Source organism: Mastigoproctus giganteus, chromosome 8 (assembly GCF_048544385.1).
Source record: "Mastigoproctus giganteus isolate SK-2022 chromosome 8, ASM4854438v1, whole genome shotgun sequence".
NCBI classification, from domain to species: domain Eukaryota; kingdom Metazoa; phylum Arthropoda; class Arachnida; order Uropygi; family Thelyphonidae; genus Mastigoproctus; species Mastigoproctus giganteus.
This window is the reverse complement of record NC_143582.1, coordinates 229,428,392-229,450,975: the sequence shown is the minus strand read 5'-3', so window position 1 is coordinate 229,450,975 and position 22,584 is coordinate 229,428,392. Positions and strand designations below refer to the sequence as shown.

At 36.2% G+C, this 22,584-nt stretch overlaps 1 protein-coding gene across 2 annotated transcripts in view; it reads left to right on the top strand.

Moving 5' to 3' along the window:
• The window catches only part of LOC150082405 (uncharacterized), a 267,788-nt gene that overhangs the window by 114,840 nt on the left and 130,364 nt on the right, over positions 1 to 22,584 (top strand). For both annotated transcript variants that reach the window (XM_090379267.1, XM_090379266.1), the window contains exons 5-7: positions 6,888 to 6,953; positions 7,060 to 7,201; positions 21,267 to 21,427. In XM_090379267.1, the coding sequence (XP_090235393.1) occupies positions 6,888 to 6,953; positions 7,060 to 7,201; positions 21,267 to 21,427 (369 nt within the window). The remainder of the gene's footprint in view (positions 1 to 6,887; positions 6,954 to 7,059; positions 7,202 to 21,266; positions 21,428 to 22,584) is intronic.

Here is a 22,584-nt window from a genome sequence, read left to right as displayed (position 1 = left end):
GGCATGAACAATCATAATCGTGATATTTTTTTTGTGTTTAGATGTATGAGGGGTTTCCGAAAAGTAAGGTAACACATTTTTTCTCTCAATGGTGTGGCCCCGAGTGCCAAGCAATAGTGACAAGCGATTTTTCCCTGCGATTCATAAAGTGATATAGTTCTATTTTTGTTGTGCGATTTTCTTCTGTTTTGTTCACTTAAAGTGGTTCTTTGCTTAAAAAATCTTACGTAAGAACCCAGAAAGGGAATCTACCTTTCTTCTTTAGTATATATATTAAATACCAACTCACCCTACTAATCTTAATAACCGCTTGGTCACTGGTGGCACTGCTCCTGCCTCCACGTGGCGGGGCTGGTAGTCTGGGAGAAGAAAGTCCTTCTCCCAGGGCTAAAAGGAGTAAACATGGATACTAATGATTTCCCATGATTAGAGCCAAAGAGCTCGCAACATGACAACCACGAAACTGATCATAACTTCTCATTGTTGAAAAGACTAAAAAAGGATGCAAACAAGCAGGAAGCTTCAGCTTTCCTGATCATCCATTCTCTGTCTTCACAATCTGTCAGCAAGCTTTCGCCTTTCATCATACAACGATGCCTTGTAAATGCAGCAGCATCTCCAAAAATGGTGAAACGCCTTCAATCTGGTGACTTGCTAATAGAGACCTCTCTTCCAAGACACTCTGACCTCCTGTTAAAACTTACATCTTTAAGTGGAATTCCAATTCAAGTCACTCCACATAACACCCTGAATTCTTCCAAGGGAGTGATCAGTGAATGGGACCTATTGAACGTTTCCGAGGAAGAAATAATTCAGGAACTAAAAGATCAAAATGTAACTCAGGCCAAGAGAATCATGATACGAAAAGACGGCACCTTAGTCCCAACCCGTAGCATAATTTTAACCTTTAGTTCGCCGAATCTACCATCCTCGGTCAAAGCAGGCTATTTTAACTGTCGTGTTCGGCCCTATATCCCGAACCCTCTGAGATGCTACAAATGTCAGAAATTTGGCCACTCCCAGACAGCATGCCGTGGAGATGCAACATGTCCAAACTGCAGTTGCAAAACTCACACTCAATCTGAATGCAAGGCACAAACTCCGCAGTGTCCTAATTGCAAGGGCAATCATCCAGCCTACTCCAAAGATTGTGATCTTTGGAAGTTAGGAAAAAAAATACAGAAATACAAGACAGAAAATAAAGTATCTTTTCAAGAAGCTAGAGGACAAGTAAAATCAAGTATTCCAAAAACTATTTATGCTTCGGCTGCCCATAGTTACAAATCAGTAGCATGTCAGACAGAAGTGTCAGTCTCTCCAGATAAATCGATTGCCGACTGGGCTCGATCAGTACTATCAACTCAGCCTACATCTGAATCACAGTTAGTGGACCAAAGTAATAATACGCCACTCACAATTCTAACTCAAAACCTAACCCACAATACAGTGGCAGAAAAATTACATAAATAAGATAGTGTGGAGGTGAAACAACCAACAAGCATGGATACAGATGATATGCTCAACCAAGAAGATTTTCTTGAATTATATGCAGATGGAGATATGGAGGATAAAAATGATTCAGGACGCCCTAATTTTCCTAGAAAAGAAAAATCTAAATCTGACCGTCACAAACAACCTACGCATAAAAAGCAGACAGATTCATCTTCCTCTTACAAAACCAAATAATGGAACATATTATACAATGGAACTGTAGAGGTCTTCGCAGTAACATAGACGATATACATGAAATAATTCATCACTATAAACCTCTTGCAATGTGCTTGCAAGAAACTAATTTGACATCACTGGTCTCAGTCTCAATCAAAAATTACACTGTATTCAGGCAAGACAGGACTGTCTCTAATAACGCTCATGGCGGAGTAGCGATACTCGTGGATTCAAGCATCCCCACCAGACGTATTCCCTTACAAACATCCTTAGAAGCCATTGCCACGCGTGTTGTTAGTGGTATTACTTTGACATTGGCTTCCATTTATCTTCCGCCTAAACATCAATATACTATTCAGGAACTTGAAGATCTTGTTATGCAGTTACCATCACCGTTTTGTTTACTAGGAGACTTTAATGCACATCACCCATTATGGGGTTCCCCCACCTCAGACAGACGAGGTAAGCTGATCGAAACGTTGATTGATAGGCAGAATTTAACATTACTGAATACTGGGTCTCCTACATATGTGCATCTCCCTACTGGCTCAACATCTGCTATAGATCTTTACATATGTTCCCCAATCCTCTTTCCAAGTATAGATTGGATACCTCTGAATGATCCTTATAGTAGCAACCATTATCCATTAATCTGCAAAATTCAAACATCCTGTTCCTACCCAACAGAAAGTCCAATTAAATGGAAATTTTCAAAGGCTGACTGGGCAAAATACAGATCGCACATCTCATTTGACAACGATATCATTCAGACCGATTCCATCGATAGTGTTACTGAGCACATCATGAGTCAAATCCTGGCAGCTGCATCTGTCACCATACCTCAATATCAAGCAAAAAATAGACGAAAAATAAATTACTGGTGGAATGAAGATTGCAATAATGCAAAAAAAGAGAAAAACAAAGCATGGAATCTTTTCCGCAAAAATCCTACCACCCCCAATCTTATTAACTATAAACGGCTCAGAGCTATAGCTCGCTACATCAGACGCAAAACAAAAAAAGAAACTTGGATTAAATTCGCCTCATCAGTTAATAAAAATACCGATATCAGATTAATCTGGAGAAAAATAAAATGTTTAAACAATAAATTTCCACCTCTGTCCACCCTGCTACTAAACTGGAATGGACAAGAACTCTCTAATCCCACAGATATATCAAATGCACTGGGAATTGTATTTTCTCTGTTGTCTTCTTGTAATGCTTATGATCAATCATTCCAAAAACGTAAAACCGTTGCAGAGAGATCCAAACTGAATTACGCTGACAATTCTGCTTTATCTTATAATCAGCCATTTACCATGTTCGAGCTACAGCAAGCTCTTACCAACTCAAGAAACAGTGCTGCTGGCCCTGATGGGTTATATTATGTAATGCTCCGAAATCTGGATCAAAGATCACTCTTTTCGCTGCTCATATTTTATAATCGAATTTTTTCTGAACATACCTTCTCCAGCTCCTGGAGTCATTCTTATGTAATACCGATTGCAAAATCCGGTAAAGATCATACGGTTCCTCAAAATTACAGACCGATATCCCTCACCAGCTGTCTCAGGAAAACTCTTGAGAAAATGATACATGGCCGTCTCACCTGGTTCCTCGAGTCTCAAAACTTGATAAATAATGAACAATTTGGATTCCGGAAAAAGCGATCTGCATTGGATCTTATGATCAAAGCCGAGACAAATATCAGAAATGCTTTCATCAAAAAGGAACATCCCAATTGAACTCATTACGAAAACAGTGGATTCATACCTTTTCGCAGATGATCTCTCGATTTCCTGTCATTCCCAAAACATGCATTACATTGAACGCCAACTTCAAATATCAATGAATCGCATCCTGACATGGATGACACAAAATGGTTATAGACTATCCAGCCAGAAATCTACTGCCATACACTTCTGCTCTAGACGCAATATGCATCCTGAACCTGAGCTGCAATTGAATAACCATCCTCTTCCCATAGCTAACTGTACTCGTCTACTAGGATTGTTCTTTGACAATAAGTTAAATTTCCAAAAGCACATTGAATGTCTCCGGACTACTTGTCAAAAAAAAACTGAACATTCTCAGAGTCTTATCAGCCACAACATGGGGAGCAGATCGCCAAAGCCTGCTACATTTATATAGATCCATAATCAGATCTCGACTGGACTACGGTGCCCCTGTCTTCAATTCTGCTAGGGAGAGCACTTTATCTCGCCTCAATCCTATTCAACATTCAGCTCTCAGAACAGCACTAGGTGCGTTCAGAACATCTCCAGTGCAAAGTTTGTATGTTGAAGCTCATGAACCTCCCCTAAATATCAGGAGAAAGATGCTGCTGCTGAATTATGCAACCGAGATCCAAAGCCAGATGATCCATCCTAATTGGCCAATACTCTACACTCATGACCTTCAGTTTATGACCTTCTACAGAAACAAACCACAGACAGTTCGGCCTGCTGGTATTAGGCTAAAACAGCTAGCAGAAGATTGGGATATACACTTCAATAAAATTTTACGAGATCCTATAGATCCTGATCCTCCCTGGTCTGTCATCACACCATCTTGTGACAATTATTTCTACCAGTGGGGTAAACACTCTCTATCAGATATTAACATCCAACAGCTACACATAGCGCATACTCAACGTTATCCTGACTTCGCTAAAATTTATACAGATGGATCGAAGTCTGAGAGTAGATCAGGCGCAGCAGTAGTACTCCCTGATACTACCATTTCTCTAGCTCTCCCAACAGAGTGCAGTAGTTACACAACTGAATTATATGCCATAAAGCTTGCTATAGAAAGTATTTTCCATATGTCAATTCAAAAGAGCTTAATTTACACAGACTCGCAGAGTTCCTTATTAGCCTTGCAAAACAACTCCCCGTCTACTCACCCTCTATTAAAGCTCATTAGAACAGAGTTGATACGTCTGAGAGAGCGCCAACAAAAGGTTATTTTCTGCTGGATACCTGGTCATACTGGAATACCAGGAAATGAAATTGAGGATGATGCTGCCAAACATCCATCTAGAGCAGCCCCAACAAATTTCTTAGTACCGTTTACAGATTATAAAATGAAGATCCGAAGTATATGTAAAGGTCGATGGACTCTACAATGGCAAGCACAAATTCATAATAAACTTTTTCAAATTAAACCTGTACCAAAATTATGGGCTTCTAGCCTCATTACTAAAGACAAGAAGAAGTAATCCTAACCAGAGCCAGAATCGGTCATACTCATTTAACTCATTTGTTCCTCCTCTCAGGGAATGACCCTCCTCAGTGTAATCATTGTCATACACCACTTACAGTGAAACATGTACTTCTAGAATGTACTCTGTATCATAATGCTCGACTAGTGTCATTCAGTTCTCTAGCAAGCTTAAAGGTACCATTGTCCCTTAGCCATATCATAGGCGAAAAATCAAACATCGCAGAATTCTTCTCCTTCCTAAAACAAATAGGATTGTATAGCCATTTCTAATTGCTTCTACATGAACCAAACAGGCAGTATGAACCACTTTTTTAAGTGCAATATGGCCTAAGTAGCCATTGCACTTAAAACCCCATAAACAACAACAACAACAACTCAATGATGTTTAATACGAAGTTGAAATTACACACCAAGAAATAAGTGAACATGCACTACTTCTCCACAAAGTCTCCAGTTTTATTGATGCACTTGTCCCAACAATGGATCAGTTTATCAATACCCAGTACTGAAGAAGTCCGTGCCCACACGCAGTAACCAACATCGCACCGCCTGATGAACTTCCTCATCCACGGTGAAATGCTTTCTTGAAAGGTGTTTTTTCAGAGGGCCGAACAAATGGAAGTCTGAAGGCACTGAGTCTGGGCTGTAAGGAGGATGTGACAGAGTTTCCCAATGATTACAGCCAACCACTCACGAGTGGTGTGGGCAGTGTGTGGAGTTGCGTTGTCGTTTTGTTGTTGCACAAAAAAATCACACCCCTTGTCAGGAGTCCTCTTCATTTGCATCGAATGTAGGCTTTCAGTTTTTCCAACGTTGTGCAGTAAAGCTGTGCATTGATTGTTCTTCCCTTCGGCAAGAAATCCACCAACAGAACACCTTGGCGATCACAGAACACTGTGGCCATGACTTTTCGGACACTGGGAATAGTTCTGAATTTTTTGCACACAGGAGATTGTGGATGTTTCCAGGTCATGAGTCTTGTTTGCTCTCCGGGGTAGAGTGATGATCCCACGTTTTGTCTGTTGTGACTATGCGAGTGAGAAAATCCTCTCCTTTGTTGCTCAATCACATCAGGTTTTCCAGATACATCGCCGTACGTTTTGCTTTGTCCTCTTTTGACAATTGTCGGGGCACCCAGCGGCAGCACATTTTTCAAAAGCCAAGGACGTCATGAACAATTTCGTGAACAGTTTACTTACTCACGTTCATTATTTGTGCAATTTCACGCAGTTTCGGTGCCTCCGTAGCCAGGTGGGCAGGAGCAGCAGTGTGTAGCACACGCTTCTTGATTAGACCGGGGTTCGAGCCCTTGACCACCAAATACGGAGGATGCGGAAAGGTCAGGGAATGACCACTGCATATCCCCGGAGCAATATGGCCTTAGTTGCCAATGCTCCTAAAAAAAAAAACTAAGCACACAGTTTCACTTGCCTGTTTTTAATAACGATGCCCTTAATGTGCAAAATGTTGTCTTCTGTCCTGCTCGATGAACGCCTGCCCACTCAATGTCGATCTTTAATTTTATTAATGTCAAACCTGCCCGCTTTAAATTCATTGCACTAAAAACACGCCTGCTTCTTTGTCATCACCTTTTCACCATACACAGCAACCACTTCACAGTGAATGTCACTTTGTGAAGATCCTTTTGCCTTGCAAAAAGTGAATAACTTCATGAACACCTGTTTTGGACCATACTCACATGGTAGCTGCCATTTTGCAACTGGAATCTGCTGTGAGGTGACAGTACTGCAATACTGCACTGGCGGTCTTTTTGAACGTTATTAACGGGTCTATCTGTCCACCGCATTTCATCTCCATTCTCTTTCTCCTTTATTAAGAAAAAAATGTGTTACCTTACTTTTCAGAAACTTCTCATATAATTTAAAATATGGGATTTAAATGTTAAAAATTTTGAAAATCTGTTATTTTTGAATGAAAACTTTTCTCATTTTTAATTACTCGATATTTAACTGTACTCTTTATTCCTTTTTTAGTATATACTACCTGCTATTGTCCATATTAATAACCAGCCACCTTTGGCAAAAGGAGATGGGCCAATTGTAAGTTTTATTTTTTAAAGCTTTTTACATTAGATTAAATTGGATATAAGTTAGTATCCAGTGCTTCTCATGGTAGCGTCTAACCTTATCTGTTTTACTAAACCAGGTATTGGTATTAGCACCAACCCGTGAACTTGCCCAGCAGATTCAACAAGTTGCTTCTGACTTTGGACGTACATCATACATTCGACATACATGCGTCTTTGGTGGAGCACCAAAAGGAAGTCAGGTGCGAGATCTAGAAAGGGGTGAGTCCTTTCTTTAATCTTCTGCACTTGATCATAAAAAAGAAAATTGTTAAAAAATTATGAAGCATACATAGCTGCCACCTCTCCTGATTTAAGATGGATATTTCTATCTCTTTTTGACTCAATTTGATCCCTTTTCCATCTCACTGTTATACTAGTGTTGGTATGATAATTAAATTCCTAGGTGCTAACCACTGCCTTAAAATTGGAATTTTTTTTTTTAATTTCATTAAAGAATTTGGCCTTAGTATAATTCTTAGTATAAAGAGTATGCAGAAAACCTGAGAATGGTTTGCTGCAATTGTTGAGTTAACCATTAAAAAAATTAATAAAAACTTTATTCTGCAGGTTTTCATTTTGTTATGATCCTCTATTTAGAAATCAATGTAGATTAACATGTATAAGCATTCAACAGTACCTGGAATGCTGTGCTGCGTATAGAGTCATTCTTAAGTGGCTGGTATACAAGTAGTATAAAAGTAAAGGTACGTGAAATGAACTGTTCGATTCTGTGAGCACATCGATTGAACTCTGGGCTATATTACATCAACGATTTGTATTTGTTTATAGCTTGGTACACATTTTTATTTGTTATTTTGCTTGTGATGAGTTTAGTTTATGTTCATAGAATAAACTTTGGGTAAAATTTTGAGTTTTATTCTGATTTACAGCTTAGTCCAAAAGTAAGTGTTTAATTTTAGTAATGAATTTCAGACTTGTACTTTTCAACCAATATTTATGAATTTTTGGAACGTTGTTAGTTCTGAAGATTATGGCACGGAATAGGCTCTCTCAGATATAGGTGGCAGCAAATATGTTAATAAAAGAACTTAAAAGTTTATTAAAAACTAATATAATTACAGATTCATTTTCAAAGAAAACAAATTGTGTTCTCAACTTAACTCATTTCTGATATTGTCTAGAAATACAAATCATAAACACTGTCCAATCAAAAATTAGCCTTCCTTGTCAGTTAAAATTACAAAAGACCGGTGAGGGACAAGTACAGAGATTACATCATAAATGTCAAAACAAGTTGACATGATAAAACTTCAGCTTAAGCTGTTTTATATGTACAGTAAAAGGGGGGAAAAAAGTGTTAGTGCAAGTTTACACATACTTTCGAAGTTGCTTGTATGCTGATATGATCCAGTGAAGTGTTACAACTTCAAATACTTAATACATTCATAGCAGAAGCAGTATGAAACAGCATTGTTATAAACAAAACTTTGACTCACCATTTCTGAAGATGTGCAAAGTTTGCTATAGTATCTTTCTTGAAGTAGCTATGATCTATTGGTGTCTAAAAGACAATCCAAACAGAAATCCACAAACAGAAAAATAATGTTGAAAAGTAAACAATCTTGTGGCTATATTTTAATATAAAATATATTTTGTCAATGAAATTTTATGCCCAGTGCAGTCTGGACTTAAAAAAAAAAATTCCTCCCCCCCCTCCCCTAAAAATATCCAGGTTTTTGAGAATTCCTGCTTTTTTTGGGGGAAAAAAAATAAATAAATAACACCCCCCCCCCCTTTTGCTCTTAAAACCTTCTCTGTTACTCCTGCCTGTAAATACCTAAACTCCAGCTCTTTGAAAGTCAAAAGTTGACAGCTGTGATTATATTTTCCCACTTAGTAAATATAATAACTTGTATAAAGGATACTTCATCAGTGCAAAAAAAATTGTGTACAGTTATTTTTGTAATTCTCTCCCCCCCCCTCCAAATGTTGTTTAATAAATTAGAAGGAAAATATATTTACAGAATGTTGTCCTCCATGGCCTAAATATCCTTTAATATTAGTTAGTAGTGCTGCTTGTTTTAGAAGTGACAGCATAACTTCACACACACACAAACATACACAGGGTGTATAATAACATGTGAGACCCACTTCAGGGATGGATTTAGGACTTAAATAAAAACAAAAGGACTTAAGCAAACATAGGTCTGATTTTGTCTTGTTTCCAAATTACAGTCACTTTTGTGTTCCGGCAATTCTTTCCTGAGTTAGCACAGCTGGTTCCACTCAGTGTTTGCAAACAGTGCTTGATATCTCATAGAGGTCCTTGCTGTGTAGTTATGTAAACAAATCCTATAATGTTCTTTGAGTGATTTCATTAAGCTATTCCTTAACTGAAATCCTTATATAATCCTGATATTCCTTGAGTGGCATGATGTGTAGGTAAACTGTTATTTGAACATAATAAAGCAGTCATAACCTACATTGGGTTTTATTATGTTTATTACAATTTGATAATTGTAGATTACTTAAAATACCATTTATAATTGACTTAATATGATAGCATAGCTTAATTTATTATGGTACTCACCTTTTTTTATAATCTGCAATTGATGTTTGAATAGGGTGGTGATAATTTTAATTTAAATTAGGAGTAAGTAAGTTGGGGTTTAAAAACAGAAGTTAAATTATGCGCAAGGAAGTAGAAGTCTTCGTCCTTGGTTGTCAATATTAAAGTTGAAAATAAATGGTTAATACTGGAGGCCAATAGCCATAACAAGTGGCTTTCGTTATCCACGTCTTCAGTTGGCAACGATGGGTTGAGAGTGAACGCGTGTATTTAAGAAAGCTAAGTTCCCATGATGATCCTGGTTACATTCAGTTTTAATTCTTGAATTTACGGGCATTACAGATGGCACGATTAAAGACCGCCAATGAATAATAGTTATAATAATACCAATACAAGTTTTATTCCCGGAGATGGAGCTGTTATTGGAGATAATAATGTTCTTGCTGATTCTCCTGTGTCTTTGCTTGCTGGTATTAGGATTATGCAAATTAACGGTCAGCGTTCTAGAGCAGTATCGGACGAAATTCGAGTGTCTGCTGAGCAAAATGCTATTGATATTATTGCAATTCAAGAGCCTTATACTTTTAAAGTGCAACCTGCATATACTCCAAAGGTAACGGGATTTCCACTCACTGCCCGTATAATTCAACCGGTCTCTGAGGAACTTAAAACATGTATTGTGGTGTTAAATAATCAACTTGATATCACTATAATCAATGGTTTATGCAATAGAATGGCTACTTGTATTTTGGTTACATATTTGAATTTGAATTTTTATTTAATTTCTCTGTATTGTCCTCCCTCAGAAGATTTTAATTTATCCCTGAATTATCTAGAAACAACTTTAAATTTCTTGGGTCCACAGAATGTCTTAATAACTTCTGACGTAAATGCTAAATCTCCACTCTGGTTCAGTAATGGAAGTGATCGTCGTGGTCATATGTTGGAGGAATTTATTATTAATAACAGCTTAAATGTAATAAACCTACCTCAAGAAGTAACAACCTTTTTCAGCTCTGTTGGGCCGACCGGGCTAGCTGAGTGGGTAAAGTACCTGCCCGGCAACCCAAAGGTCGCGGGTTCGATTCCCGCCTCGGGCTTGGATCAAAGTACTGCAAAAACCTGGGGAGGTGCAATATGGCCACAGAAGCCGATGCGCCAACAACTACCAAATCAAAAAAAAAAAAAAAATCAGCTCTGTTGGAGAATCAAATATTGATGTGACATTAACTAATTTTAATTTTAAAGCAATTGTTCGTGATTGGGTGGTGATTACTGATTGGACAACAAGTGATCATCGGGTTCTATTTTTTGTTGTTACTGATTTTTCTAAACCTGGAGATCAATTTTTACTACAGCCAGCTTTAGTCAGATTTTCTATAAATCATATAAATTGGGAATTATTTGACTCATCCATTTCTGCAGATTTCCCTGAACAAGACTTTTCGTCTCTTCACTCTTTTACGGCTGCTGGAATTGCTTCCTTATTATGCCAGTCATTACTTAAGGCCTCATACAAATCGGCCAGCAAGAAAAAGATTAGATTAAAGATCTGTTCCTGGTGGACCTCAGAATTGTCTTCTTTAAGGAAAAAGGTACATCAAGCCCGTCGAAAATATCAGCGTCGACGTAGGGATTGGCATTCTGATGAAGTAGCTTATTTTTACTCTCAATACATTTCACTCAAACAACGTTATGTAAAGGCTATAGCCACACGTAAACGGGAAACATGGAAGGAGTTTGTTCACAGTGCTGGTAATGATAATCCTTGGGGTCTTATTTATAAGATAGCTCGTGATAAGATTCACTCTTTAGATGTATACGGCACTGTGAAAGAAGATTTCCTGGAGACTACTGATTGGATAAATACAGTTAATGTTATTCTTGACAGACTATTCCCGGTGGATGATCTAACTACTGATTCTGTTGTACATTCAAATATTCGAGTTGCAAATTCGCTTTATACCACCAGTATTCAGACAGAAGAATTTACCATTGATGAGTTAACCTCTGTTGCTAAAAAGATTAATATTAAGAAATGTCCAGGGATAGATCTGGTTGAAAATACATTTATTTTGCGATTTTTCAAATTGCGTCCACAAGTACTGCTTTTACTTTTTAATAAATGTCTCCAAGAAGGTCTCTTTCCTGATATGTGGAAAATTGCGCTTTTAAAACTGATTAAAAAACCAGATAAACCAGCATTAAATCCTAGATCTTATAGGCCTATTGCACTTTTGCCAAATCTTGGGAAGTTGCTAGAGTGTCTAATGACTCTGCGTGTTACTGATCTTCTTCAGTCGAAAAATATGGTGTCCTCTAATCAATACGGGTTCTGTGTAGGGAAGTCTTGTGAAGATGCACTTGTTGAATTTGCTCGCAGCATTGAGAATTCAACATCAAAGTACACGTTAGCTACCTTTGTTGATTTCGAGGGCGCATTTGATTCTCTATGGTGGCAGAGTGCTCTCGAACGGTTACGATTAGCTGGATGCTCTCAGCAACTGTACCACCTGTTCGCAAGCTATTTCAGTAATCGTCACATTTTCATCATCATCATCATCATCAGCCATTTTCAATCCACTGCAGAATGAAGGCCTCTCCAGCAACTTTCCAGTTCCTTCTGTTTTGAGCACTAGCCATCCATTTACTACTCAAAAACTCATGAATTTCATCTATCCATCTCCGCCTTTGTCTTCCAGGTTTTCTTCTAGCTCCTCTTGGGTACCATTCTGTTATTTTCTTAGTCCATCTGTCATCATGTCTTCGAGCTATGTGTCCTGCCCAAGACCATTTTAGTTCTTTAGTTTTGATAAGAATGTCCTTTACTTGAGTTTGCCGCCTAATCCCTGTGTTTCTCTTCTTATCTAACAGTCTGATTCCCAATATAATTCGTTCCATTCTTCGCTGTGTAGTTCTTAGCTTCTCTTCCATTCTTTTGGTGAGTGCCCAAGTTTCACTTCCATAAGTCATGGTGGGGAGTATACATTGATTCATTATTTTACGTTTCAGACAAACTGGGATATTGCTCTTCAGTATGTGACTATATTTCCTGAATGCTATCCATCCAAAATTTATTCTTCTCTTGACTTCCAGCCATTTATCATTATTACAGCTAATAACTTGTCCCAGATAAGTATATGACTCCACCTTTTCAATTACTGCTCCTTCAGTCATTATTTCCTTTTCCGTGGCATACTTGTTCATCATTACTTTTGTTTTAGCCATATTCATCTTTAGTCCAAAATCCTTACTAACTGTGCATAACTGATTAAGATTTTCCTCTAATTCTTTGGGATCGTGGCTTATGACCACAATGTCATCTGCAAATCGTAAATGGTTTAGGTACTCTCCGTTCACATTGACTCCTTTCTGCGACCAGTCTAATCTTCTGAAAGCTTCCTCAAGGGCAGCAGTAAACAGCTTCGGAGATATTGTGTCTCCTTGTCGAACTCCTTTCTCGATTTTAAATTTGCTACTGTCTTTGTCTAGTCTAATAAAGGATGTAGCACTCTCATATATTTTCTTCAAAATCATAATATATGGAGTATCTATGCCTTGTCTTTCCAGTGCCCGAAACATTGCCTTATGCTGTATGGAGTCAAATGCCTTTTCATAATCCACAAATGCCAGACATAATGGTGTTTTATATTCATTTGCTTTCTCCATTAGCTGTGATATTACGTGAAGGTGATCCATAGTTGAGAATCCTGTCCTAAAGCCAGCTTGCTCTTTCGGTTGATTCTCATCAAGTATTCTTTCTAATCTGTTAGTAATGACCCTTGTGAACAACTTGTAGATATGGGATAACAAGCTAATTGGTCTATAATTTCCAATTTCTGATTTATCTCCTTTCTTATGCAGCAAAACTATGATTGCATTATTCCACTGCTTGGGCATCACACCTTTTCTAATGCACTTTGTGAAGAGCCTTGCCAGTTTTTGTGTTATGTCTCTTCCTCCCAATTTTAACAACTTTACAGTAACTTCATCTTCCCCCGGGGCTTTCCGATTCTTCATTTTCTTCAATGCATGTTCTACCTCATCAGGAAGAATATCGGGTATGTCGTATGTGTTGCTACTTTGCAATCCATCTTCCTCACTGCTGGTATCATTCCCTCGCTCCTTGTATAATTCTCTATAGTAGTCTTCTGCTATTTGAATTATGCCTTCTCTGCTGTTTATAAGTACACCATCGCTATTCTTCAGTTTCAGTATCATTTGTCTTTCTGTATTACTGCTCATGGCTGCTGATTTAAATCCTTTGTTTTCCCTTAATGCTTGTTCTACTTTTCTTGTGTTAAATCTTCTTATGTCCTCTCTGAGTCTCTTTCTAATGGCTTTGCATAACTCAGTATACTCAATTTTCTCCCTGTCAGTGTTTTTCTGGCTCTTCATTTGTCGTCTTTGGTCACATTTTAGTGAAATCTAAATTTCAGGAGGTGTCTAGAGAAGTCTCACGAGGATGTCTCCAGGGATCTATCTTAGGGCCTCTTATATGGAATATGGTATTACAGGATTGGATTTCCCGTTTTTTTCAGTAGCACTAAAATCATAGTTTATGCCGACGATCTCACTATCTTAATTCATGGTTCATCTAGATCTGCCATTGAAAGTAATGCCAATGATGTCTTACAAAATTTATTTCAATGGACAGTGGATAATAAATTGACAATAAGTTTGTCTAAGACTAAAATGATGATCTTTGGATCACATTTAAACCCTCAACGACCCCCTTTAGTGAAGATTAATAATAACAGGATTCCACTTGTCTGAAACTAAATTACTTGGGATTACAATCGACTCAAAGCTTAATTTTGTCTCTCATTTAATTAATGTAACAACAAAGATCAGAAGATTCACTGGTGCGATTGTAAAAATTTCTCGTTCAGACTGGGGACTTTCTAGACGTACCATGAGAATTTATTATAATGCCGTATTCCTTCCTGTGGCTACTTATGCAGCAGGTTATGGTTTCACAGGCTTAGAACTGTTAAATTTCGATTGAAGTTGGCTACCATGCAACGCACAGTATTATTATGTATGTTAAGAGCTTGTCGTACTGTTTCAACTTCTGCACTGCAGGTTCTTGCAGGTGTATTGCCATTGGACCTTCACGTAGCTTACAGAGGTCTTTGTTATAGGTTAAAAAACCAACTATCAACTGAATTTATGGGTTTGGTTCTGAATATTAATTCAGATATTAAGCAAGTACGTAATCGTTTGTGGAATGAAATGATAAATCTATGGCAGACACGCTGGGATACGTCATCTGTCGGATCTGTTACTAGGACTTTTTTTCCCTGAGGTGACCTTTTGTGTAAAGCAGAAACCTGTCTGGTTCTCTTTGGACTTATATACATCCTTCCTCTTAACGGGACATGGATCTCTTAACGAAAAACTATGTCGTTTTGGTCTTTCTAGGACGGAAGCTTGTCAATGCGGGGAAAACAAAAATTGGAGCCACATTTTATTTGAATGTCCGCTGTATAATGACTTTAGAGATGTTCTTCGTTCATCAGTTTCTACACTCTCTCATGGGCATGAAACTTTGCTGGTGGGAGACAAGAATTCTTACGTTGATCTTCAGCAGTTTGCATCCGATGTTTTCACAAGAAGAAGAATTAGTTATACGTCTACGAATAATTCTACTCCTTTGTCTGGTGAAGCTACTCAATAGGGAGCAACATTCCCAATTTTTTTTTTTTTTTAATTTAATTTAATTTTATTTTTTAATTTTTTTTTTATTCATTTATTTTCTATTTATTTATTTATTTACTTTTTATTTATTTGTTTATTATTATTATTTATTTATTTTATTTTATTTATTTATTTATTTTTTATTTTTTTATTTTTATTTATTTTTTAACACCACGGGAAATCTTTTTTTTTTTTTTTTTTTTTTTTTCCTCTCCTCTGGAGTGGGCCCCCAGAGGAATCTGGCCCATCTTTTGCCAACATCAGGTGGGTCAGAGTTTCGAATTGAGACAATGCGAGCTCCATTGAGACTGGCCCACCTTCCCGTGGTGTGGACGAGTACCCAGAATCATCTGTCCAGGTGACTGATGATTCTGGGTAGCCAAGCGGTCAGACACAACAGAACACACACATAATACACACAAACATACACTACTTATTTCTGGCCCTTCTACAGTGGTACTATTCTTCACAGAGATACGAGGCGGAGATGAACTGACGTTCTAGGTGCCTCCCATTACAAAAACACATGTCCACATGTATTATCCTACCATACCATAGTAGTTTTTACAATCAGTTTCGCCGCATATTCAAAGGTACCGACATCGCCCTCACATTCTCAACTTATAATAAACTTGGCTCATTATTTAATTCATACAAAGACACACAAAAAAACATATCAGTGATATGAACAATATTATTTACCTAATAAAATGTCAACCTAACTGCAATGCATGTTACATTGGTAGCACAACTTCAAAATATGGTTTTATTAAAACATCAAACACATGTGCGTACTACCACTACAATAGTTTTAAGACAGTCCAAACCAACACAGTAGGTGCCTCTGTAGCCAGGTGGGAAGGAGCAGCAGTGTGTAGCACACGCTTCTTGATTAGATCGGGGTTCGAGGCCCGTCACCACCAAATACGGAGGATTCGGAAAGATCAGGGAATGACCACCGCATATCCCGGAGCAATATGGCCTCAGTTGCTAATGCTCCTAAAAATCAAATAGCAAAACAAACAAACAAAAACCAACACAGAACTAGCATCACATGTTCAATCACAGAATCACACCCCCTTAGTAGACTCAGACTCATTCCCATTATCAAATTAAAATCCAGTTTTAAAATCTTCCAATATGAAGCCCTAGTCATAGAATGGTTCCGCTGCCATTCCAATCTCCAAGTATTAAATACCAAACTACCTTACAACATTACACCGGCTTGGAATCTCAATCACCTGAGATTTCCACATGTAACCAGGAGCATCATGGGAACTTAGCTTTCTTAAATACACGCGTTCACTCTCAACCCATAATTGCCAACTGAAGACGCGGATAACGAAAGCCACTTGTTATGGCTATTGGCCTCCAGTATTAACCATTTATTTTCAACTTTAATATTGACAACCAAGGACGAAGACTTCTACTTCCTTGCACATATTTTAACTTCTGTTTTTAAACCCCAACTTACTTACTCCTAATTTAAATTAAAATTATCATCCACTCTATTCAAACATCAATTGCAGATTATAAAAAAAGGTGAGTACCATAATAAATTAAGCTATGCTATCATATTATGTTTATTACTGAATTGGAAATATGTACATAATGGGGGTCAGTGTTCTCCCCAGGACCTATCGAATGGGTGCACTTCCTAATGAATTTAACTGACCGCCCGGCTAAAATTTAAGTGATTCTCGCGGTACCGTATGGTACGGCTCACTGATCTCGATAAATATTAATTTGAACATACTGTGCGATCGAGGTCAATGCAACAGGAACATATAATGTTAAATTATGCAATTAATTTTTGCTCTGGATCGCTTAAGTCACATTTATAAATAACAGAAAATTTTATAATATTGTGAAGTATTACACTTCCCCACCTGGCTACTTCACAATGCTGCCCAGCTGGCAAAATTTTCTGGGGAGAACACTGGGGGTCAAATGTTTTGTGGTATTTTCTTACCCCTTCTTCAGTGACTGCAGACAATAAATAAGGGTTATTATTATGGAATTCTTAAAATTTTTAGTGGAATTATAAGTTTTAGTAACTCAAACTAAGATCTAATTCAAAGAATTTTCTTTTAAGGTTAATTTTTATATAGCAAATAACAATAATACATGAACACCAGTTGTCTTTGCAATATCACTGTCACAAAAGATCACTTTGCTCACAAGAACTTGTTTTGTTTATGGGCAAAACACATATATACTTTGGTTTATTTAATCTTCTTACCAGGTGCTTTGGTGGAAAAGAGTCTAAGGGATTATCTTTTATAGTCTCGATCCCAAGATTTACTTGTGCCTCGATATATACACATTTAAAGGTATATGATAAAACATTAAATATAAATTAAAATTAAAATAAAAATTGTTTAAATTAAAATAAAATAGAATAAGGCAAAGTTAAATAAATGAACTAAAGTATATAATCTAATTAATATTTTTGAAAAACTTCACCCATTAAGATCTGTTTCTAGGGTGGTTGGTAGGAATTGATATAGGTCATAGTAGAGTTATTTGGTTGGAGGGTTGGTTGTGATTAAGAAGTTTAAACTTATTTTTAATTTAGGTTAGGACTGTTCTTAAAGATGTGTATGTGGCTGTTTTCAATCTGAATTCCTTTGTTGCAGTTAATGTTATCCGTAGCTCTTGTTAAAAAGGCTTCTTTGTAGAATCTATGGTTATGGTATCTGTCTGTGACCAGTTCTGATGTTTTGAAAAATGCTCATTGGTGCTGGGTCTGAATTTGTTAATCTGCCTTTTTCAGTGTCCCTCTATTCTTTTACTCTGTCTATAAGTTTTCTCATGGCTTTAGGGTAATCTCTACATTTTAGCTGGTATATAGGGTTTTGGTGAGGTCTTGTGGTGGGGGGAGATCGAGATTGGAGTTTTTAATATTTTTTATTGTTGTGGTTTTGGTATGGCTGATAAAAATTTTGTTTTTTAGATATTTGGGCTATTTCTTTGCTGATACATGGTGCGTAGGAGATGGTGATAAATTGTTTATTCTCATCGATAGTCCGTGGTGAGATTGCATTTGGGATATTGTGTTCAAATTTATAATCACAAACTTAAAAGAAATGCATTTAAGAAAAGACATTGAACTTCTTGAAAGCATCCAAGTTTCTTGACTTGTCTGGCAAGAATAGGAAAAGGAAATCAGTACGAGGAAAGACCACAAAGGTGTGAATTATAAAACTTTGTAACTCTTGTGGGGGGGGGGGGAATAGGGCACTAAGATAAAATTGAATGACAGTATAATTTTCACATGAAATGGGAAACAAAAATCAGGAATAATTATTTAAAGAGCTTATTGAGGAAAAGTAATAGGCTGGCCCTTCAGGAGTTGTACATTTAGGAACTTCTTTTCAGGGAATTTGTGGTTGAGGTTGAAGGGCTGGTGAAATTTTTTGGGCACTGTATCAGTAACTTCTGCATTGAAGAAGAGTGTAACAAGAAAAATACAGGTTATATAAACAGTTCTTTTTGGGGGTGGAGGAGGAAACATTGATATGGCAAAAGTATAGCTTCCTTGCATCTTTAGGATTTTACTAACCTCTAGCAGATATGCAAAAAATTGTAACAATAGCTGGTTTGTCGTTGTCTTTACATTAACTAATCGGTTTTTTTGTAGGGAAAAAAAGGCCAGAAATAATTTTTGTGGCTGGTTTGTGGTTGTCTTTACATTAACTAATGTTTTTCATAGAAAAAAGAAAGGCCAGAAATAATTTATAATGGGAAAACTTTATATATTCTGACATTAAATTGTATAATAAGATCAAAAAACATTATCATTAGAAGCAACAGCCTTATTATCAAAAAAAAAAAAAAAAAAAACAAACCCACCCAACCAACTGTATAGCCACTCAGGGCAGCAAGCAGGCTAAAGAAAATATAAAATGGAAACTCAATGTGTGTAACCATTGCAACAGCATTTTTGACTTATAAATGTGCTTTTTTACATCTAAACTTTTCCACTTAAAAGAATAATTAATGATAGAGGTCGAAAATGAATATAATATTAGAAGAGCAGTAATATTCACACCTATGTGATTTTAATCGATATTCAAATCCATAAGTTTTACTGTGTTATGGTGTATCAAGCACATCAGTATGCCAGCCAGATAGTTAACACTAAATTTTTGAAATTTGGAAGACTACCTTTAATTTTTCTGTATATACAGATCGTCTTTCTATAATGCAAAATCCTTGCTGAACTGTGCTCATAAAATCAAATAATACTGCATTTTCTGGTGAATGCTACATTTCTCCTTTCTTTGATAAGTGAAACGTGTTGGACTCTGGAGTAAGTCCGTGTACACATTTTGAAGGTTGTTTCAATACAGTATCAACAAATTTCATCAGTATTTATATAGATTGCCTTGAAGCTATACAGTAGTTAGGTGTCATCTGTTAGCAACTGATAGTATTTTTATAGTTGTGGTAGTTTTTAAAATTAGCATAGGAGGGCACAACCTTTTAACAAAGTTTTTGAGACCGTGGGACTGGAGAAGATGTAATTGAAGAAATTCTCTGCGATTTACATTCAGAATTTCATGAATATGAATCAGCTAATATGGTAAAATCCTATTACAATGAATACTTCATGAAAATTTTGCTACAATGAAAGTATTTCTAAGTCCCGTTGTTATTAGTTATCTTTAAGTTTTGTTTGAATGACAAACAAAGCTTGACAGAAAATTTAGTACAACAAATTATTTTTAAAATCCACCTATGCTTTAAATGGCTGGTTTCAAGGAAAGAAAAACTTCTTTGAAAAATTATGAATGGCACTGTGTGTGTGTGTGTGTGTGTGTGTGTGTGTGTGTGTGTGTGTGTGTGTGTGTGTGTGTGTGTGTGTGTGTGTGTGTGTGTATAGAGCACGTAACGTAAATATTGTAGTGTAAGCAAATTCTAGTCATATTGACTATAGAATTTGCTTGGGGAAAAAAAATGGAAATTTTGAATGATCTGACAAGAGAATTCATTATGTTCTTTGCTATGGTCACCACATTTTAGAATCATGCTTTTTTTTAAACCCCTACAGTACCTACATATTTTCAATTTCACTAAAGCTGAATTTTTAATTAATATGAGGATAAAAAAGTTAAACCTTAAAAAAAAGAACAAGAAAAAGAAAAGTAGCATTAATTACAATATGGCACAGTGGACACCTTATCACTTTTATTAATAATGTACTTATTGCAATATTTCTGAATGTATGGTATTACTTAAAAATAAAATATGCTTTAAAAACAACACACTCCAAACATAATATTTTTACTTTTGTAGTACATATATTTCATTATCTTATTTATTTGATTTGATTAGATTAAGTTGCCATTCTGATTTTAAGTTTACATTTAAATAAAAGAGAAATTACTGTTTAGAGAAGAGCAGCAAAATTTATTTATGCAGATCAATGATTCTTTTTAAATTTTCTGCAATCTTCAGTCTATTGAAATTTCACTACAATGAATTTTTTTTTTACTCCTGGGAAGTTCATTGTAAGAAGATTTTACTTTAAATATAACATTAAAAAAAAGTAATGACTAGTTTTATATTTTTTTACGAGTTTGTTTTACTTTTATGATTCTAATACAGAATTTTTATTTCAACTTTATTTCATTATTTTCAACATAACTAATGTTTGGCTGCTAAGTTAGAACAGAAAAAAAAATTAATACTTAAATTTAAAAAAAAAAGCATTTTTATATATAGTTTTTCATTTTTACACAACTTCCATATTTATTTAACAAATCCACTTTGGGCAGTCTCGTATATGTCTAGAAACTCACTCACATAAAGAATAATCATTATGCTTATACATAGACAGTTGATTATTGCATCAAATATACTACATTTGACTTAATGAATTTAAGTTTATAAAAATTTTATATGCGAAATAAATTTTTAGATGTAAAGATTGCATATACTGCTTTTTTTTTTTTTTTTTTACCCGTTTTGTTCTTTTTTGTTGCTTTAAATTAATATTTTGTTGTAGCCTCAGCTGAACTTGATACCAAATAATGTTATTTTCCACAGGTGTTGAAATATGCATTGCCACACCTGGAAGATTGATAGACTTCCTTGAAGCTGGAAGAACGAATCTGCGGCGATGTACTTACCTAGTACTAGATGAAGCAGATCGCATGCTTGATATGGGCTTTGAACCGCAAATTCGAAAAATAGTTGAACAAATAAGAGTAAGATGCAATACCTCACATTATATGCATATTTCAAATAATTATTGTTATATTTATTGTGTTTAGTCTTTCCATAATTTTAAGCAGAAGGGATAATTTTATGTGCCAGTAGTATTTGCATCAGTCATAATTTATAGCAGTATAAAAGTCATTTAGAAGTTAGCCATAACTTCATTTTGTAGTTAAGATTTATAATCATTAAAAACATTTCTTAAATTAATTTCAGTAATTAAAAATCTGGTAACAATGTTCTATCATTCGTTTATAAAGATAGCATCTGTTTCTATGGAAAAGTTTGGAGAAAAATAATAAACAGTTTCTCTTAACATTTCTAAGACTTTTCAGTCATTTGTTGGAATAAAAGCCTTTTCTGTAAGCTTCCTTTCTGACTGCTCACTGGATGGGATTGCAAATGGCAAAACTCTGCTCTGCACAAACAGCTACAATTTCTCAAATATCCACCACCAGTTCCTTACACATATCAATCTCCAGTTAATTTCTACATTGAGGAGAAGAAAACTTAATTTTAGCAAATCAAGTACTGTGTCTTTATTTCTAATAAAAGAGTTCACTGTTCCTATTCTCATTGGCAAACAGATAGAGAAGAATGCATCTTTACTAAATAGCATCTGTTCTGCGGAAATTTGTTATGCTGAGATGTGGTGAGTATGGGCTTGGCACACCCAGGGTCCCGAGCTGGATATCATCATTCTCTTTCCTGGTGATTCCCTTCTACTCCTGACTCTCTCTTTCTCTCTCTCTCAGGGTAACTCAGAGAAATTTTTTTTTGACTGGCGTAGCATAGGCCTCAGGCTTCCTTGCACCATGTGGCTAATAATAATAACCCTGGCATAAAAAATCACACACATATTGCTATCTCTACATTGAAAAAACTAAAGCCTTCTATTTTTGCTTTAACTTTTCTCTTAAACAACTGTTTGGCTGTATAAATCACAAAACAACCTTATCCCTGAATATTGTTTCCACATTTGGGTTATTGTTCCAAAGTCTGTCTTATTCTTACTCCTAGCAGCAGTAAGGTTGTTAATGATCTCTCATCGACTCACTCTGCTCCTTATCAGACAGACTTTAAATTTGTTCTTTGTAGCATCACATTCATGGGATGATTGTTTACTTTTAAGAAAAACATTCGTGGC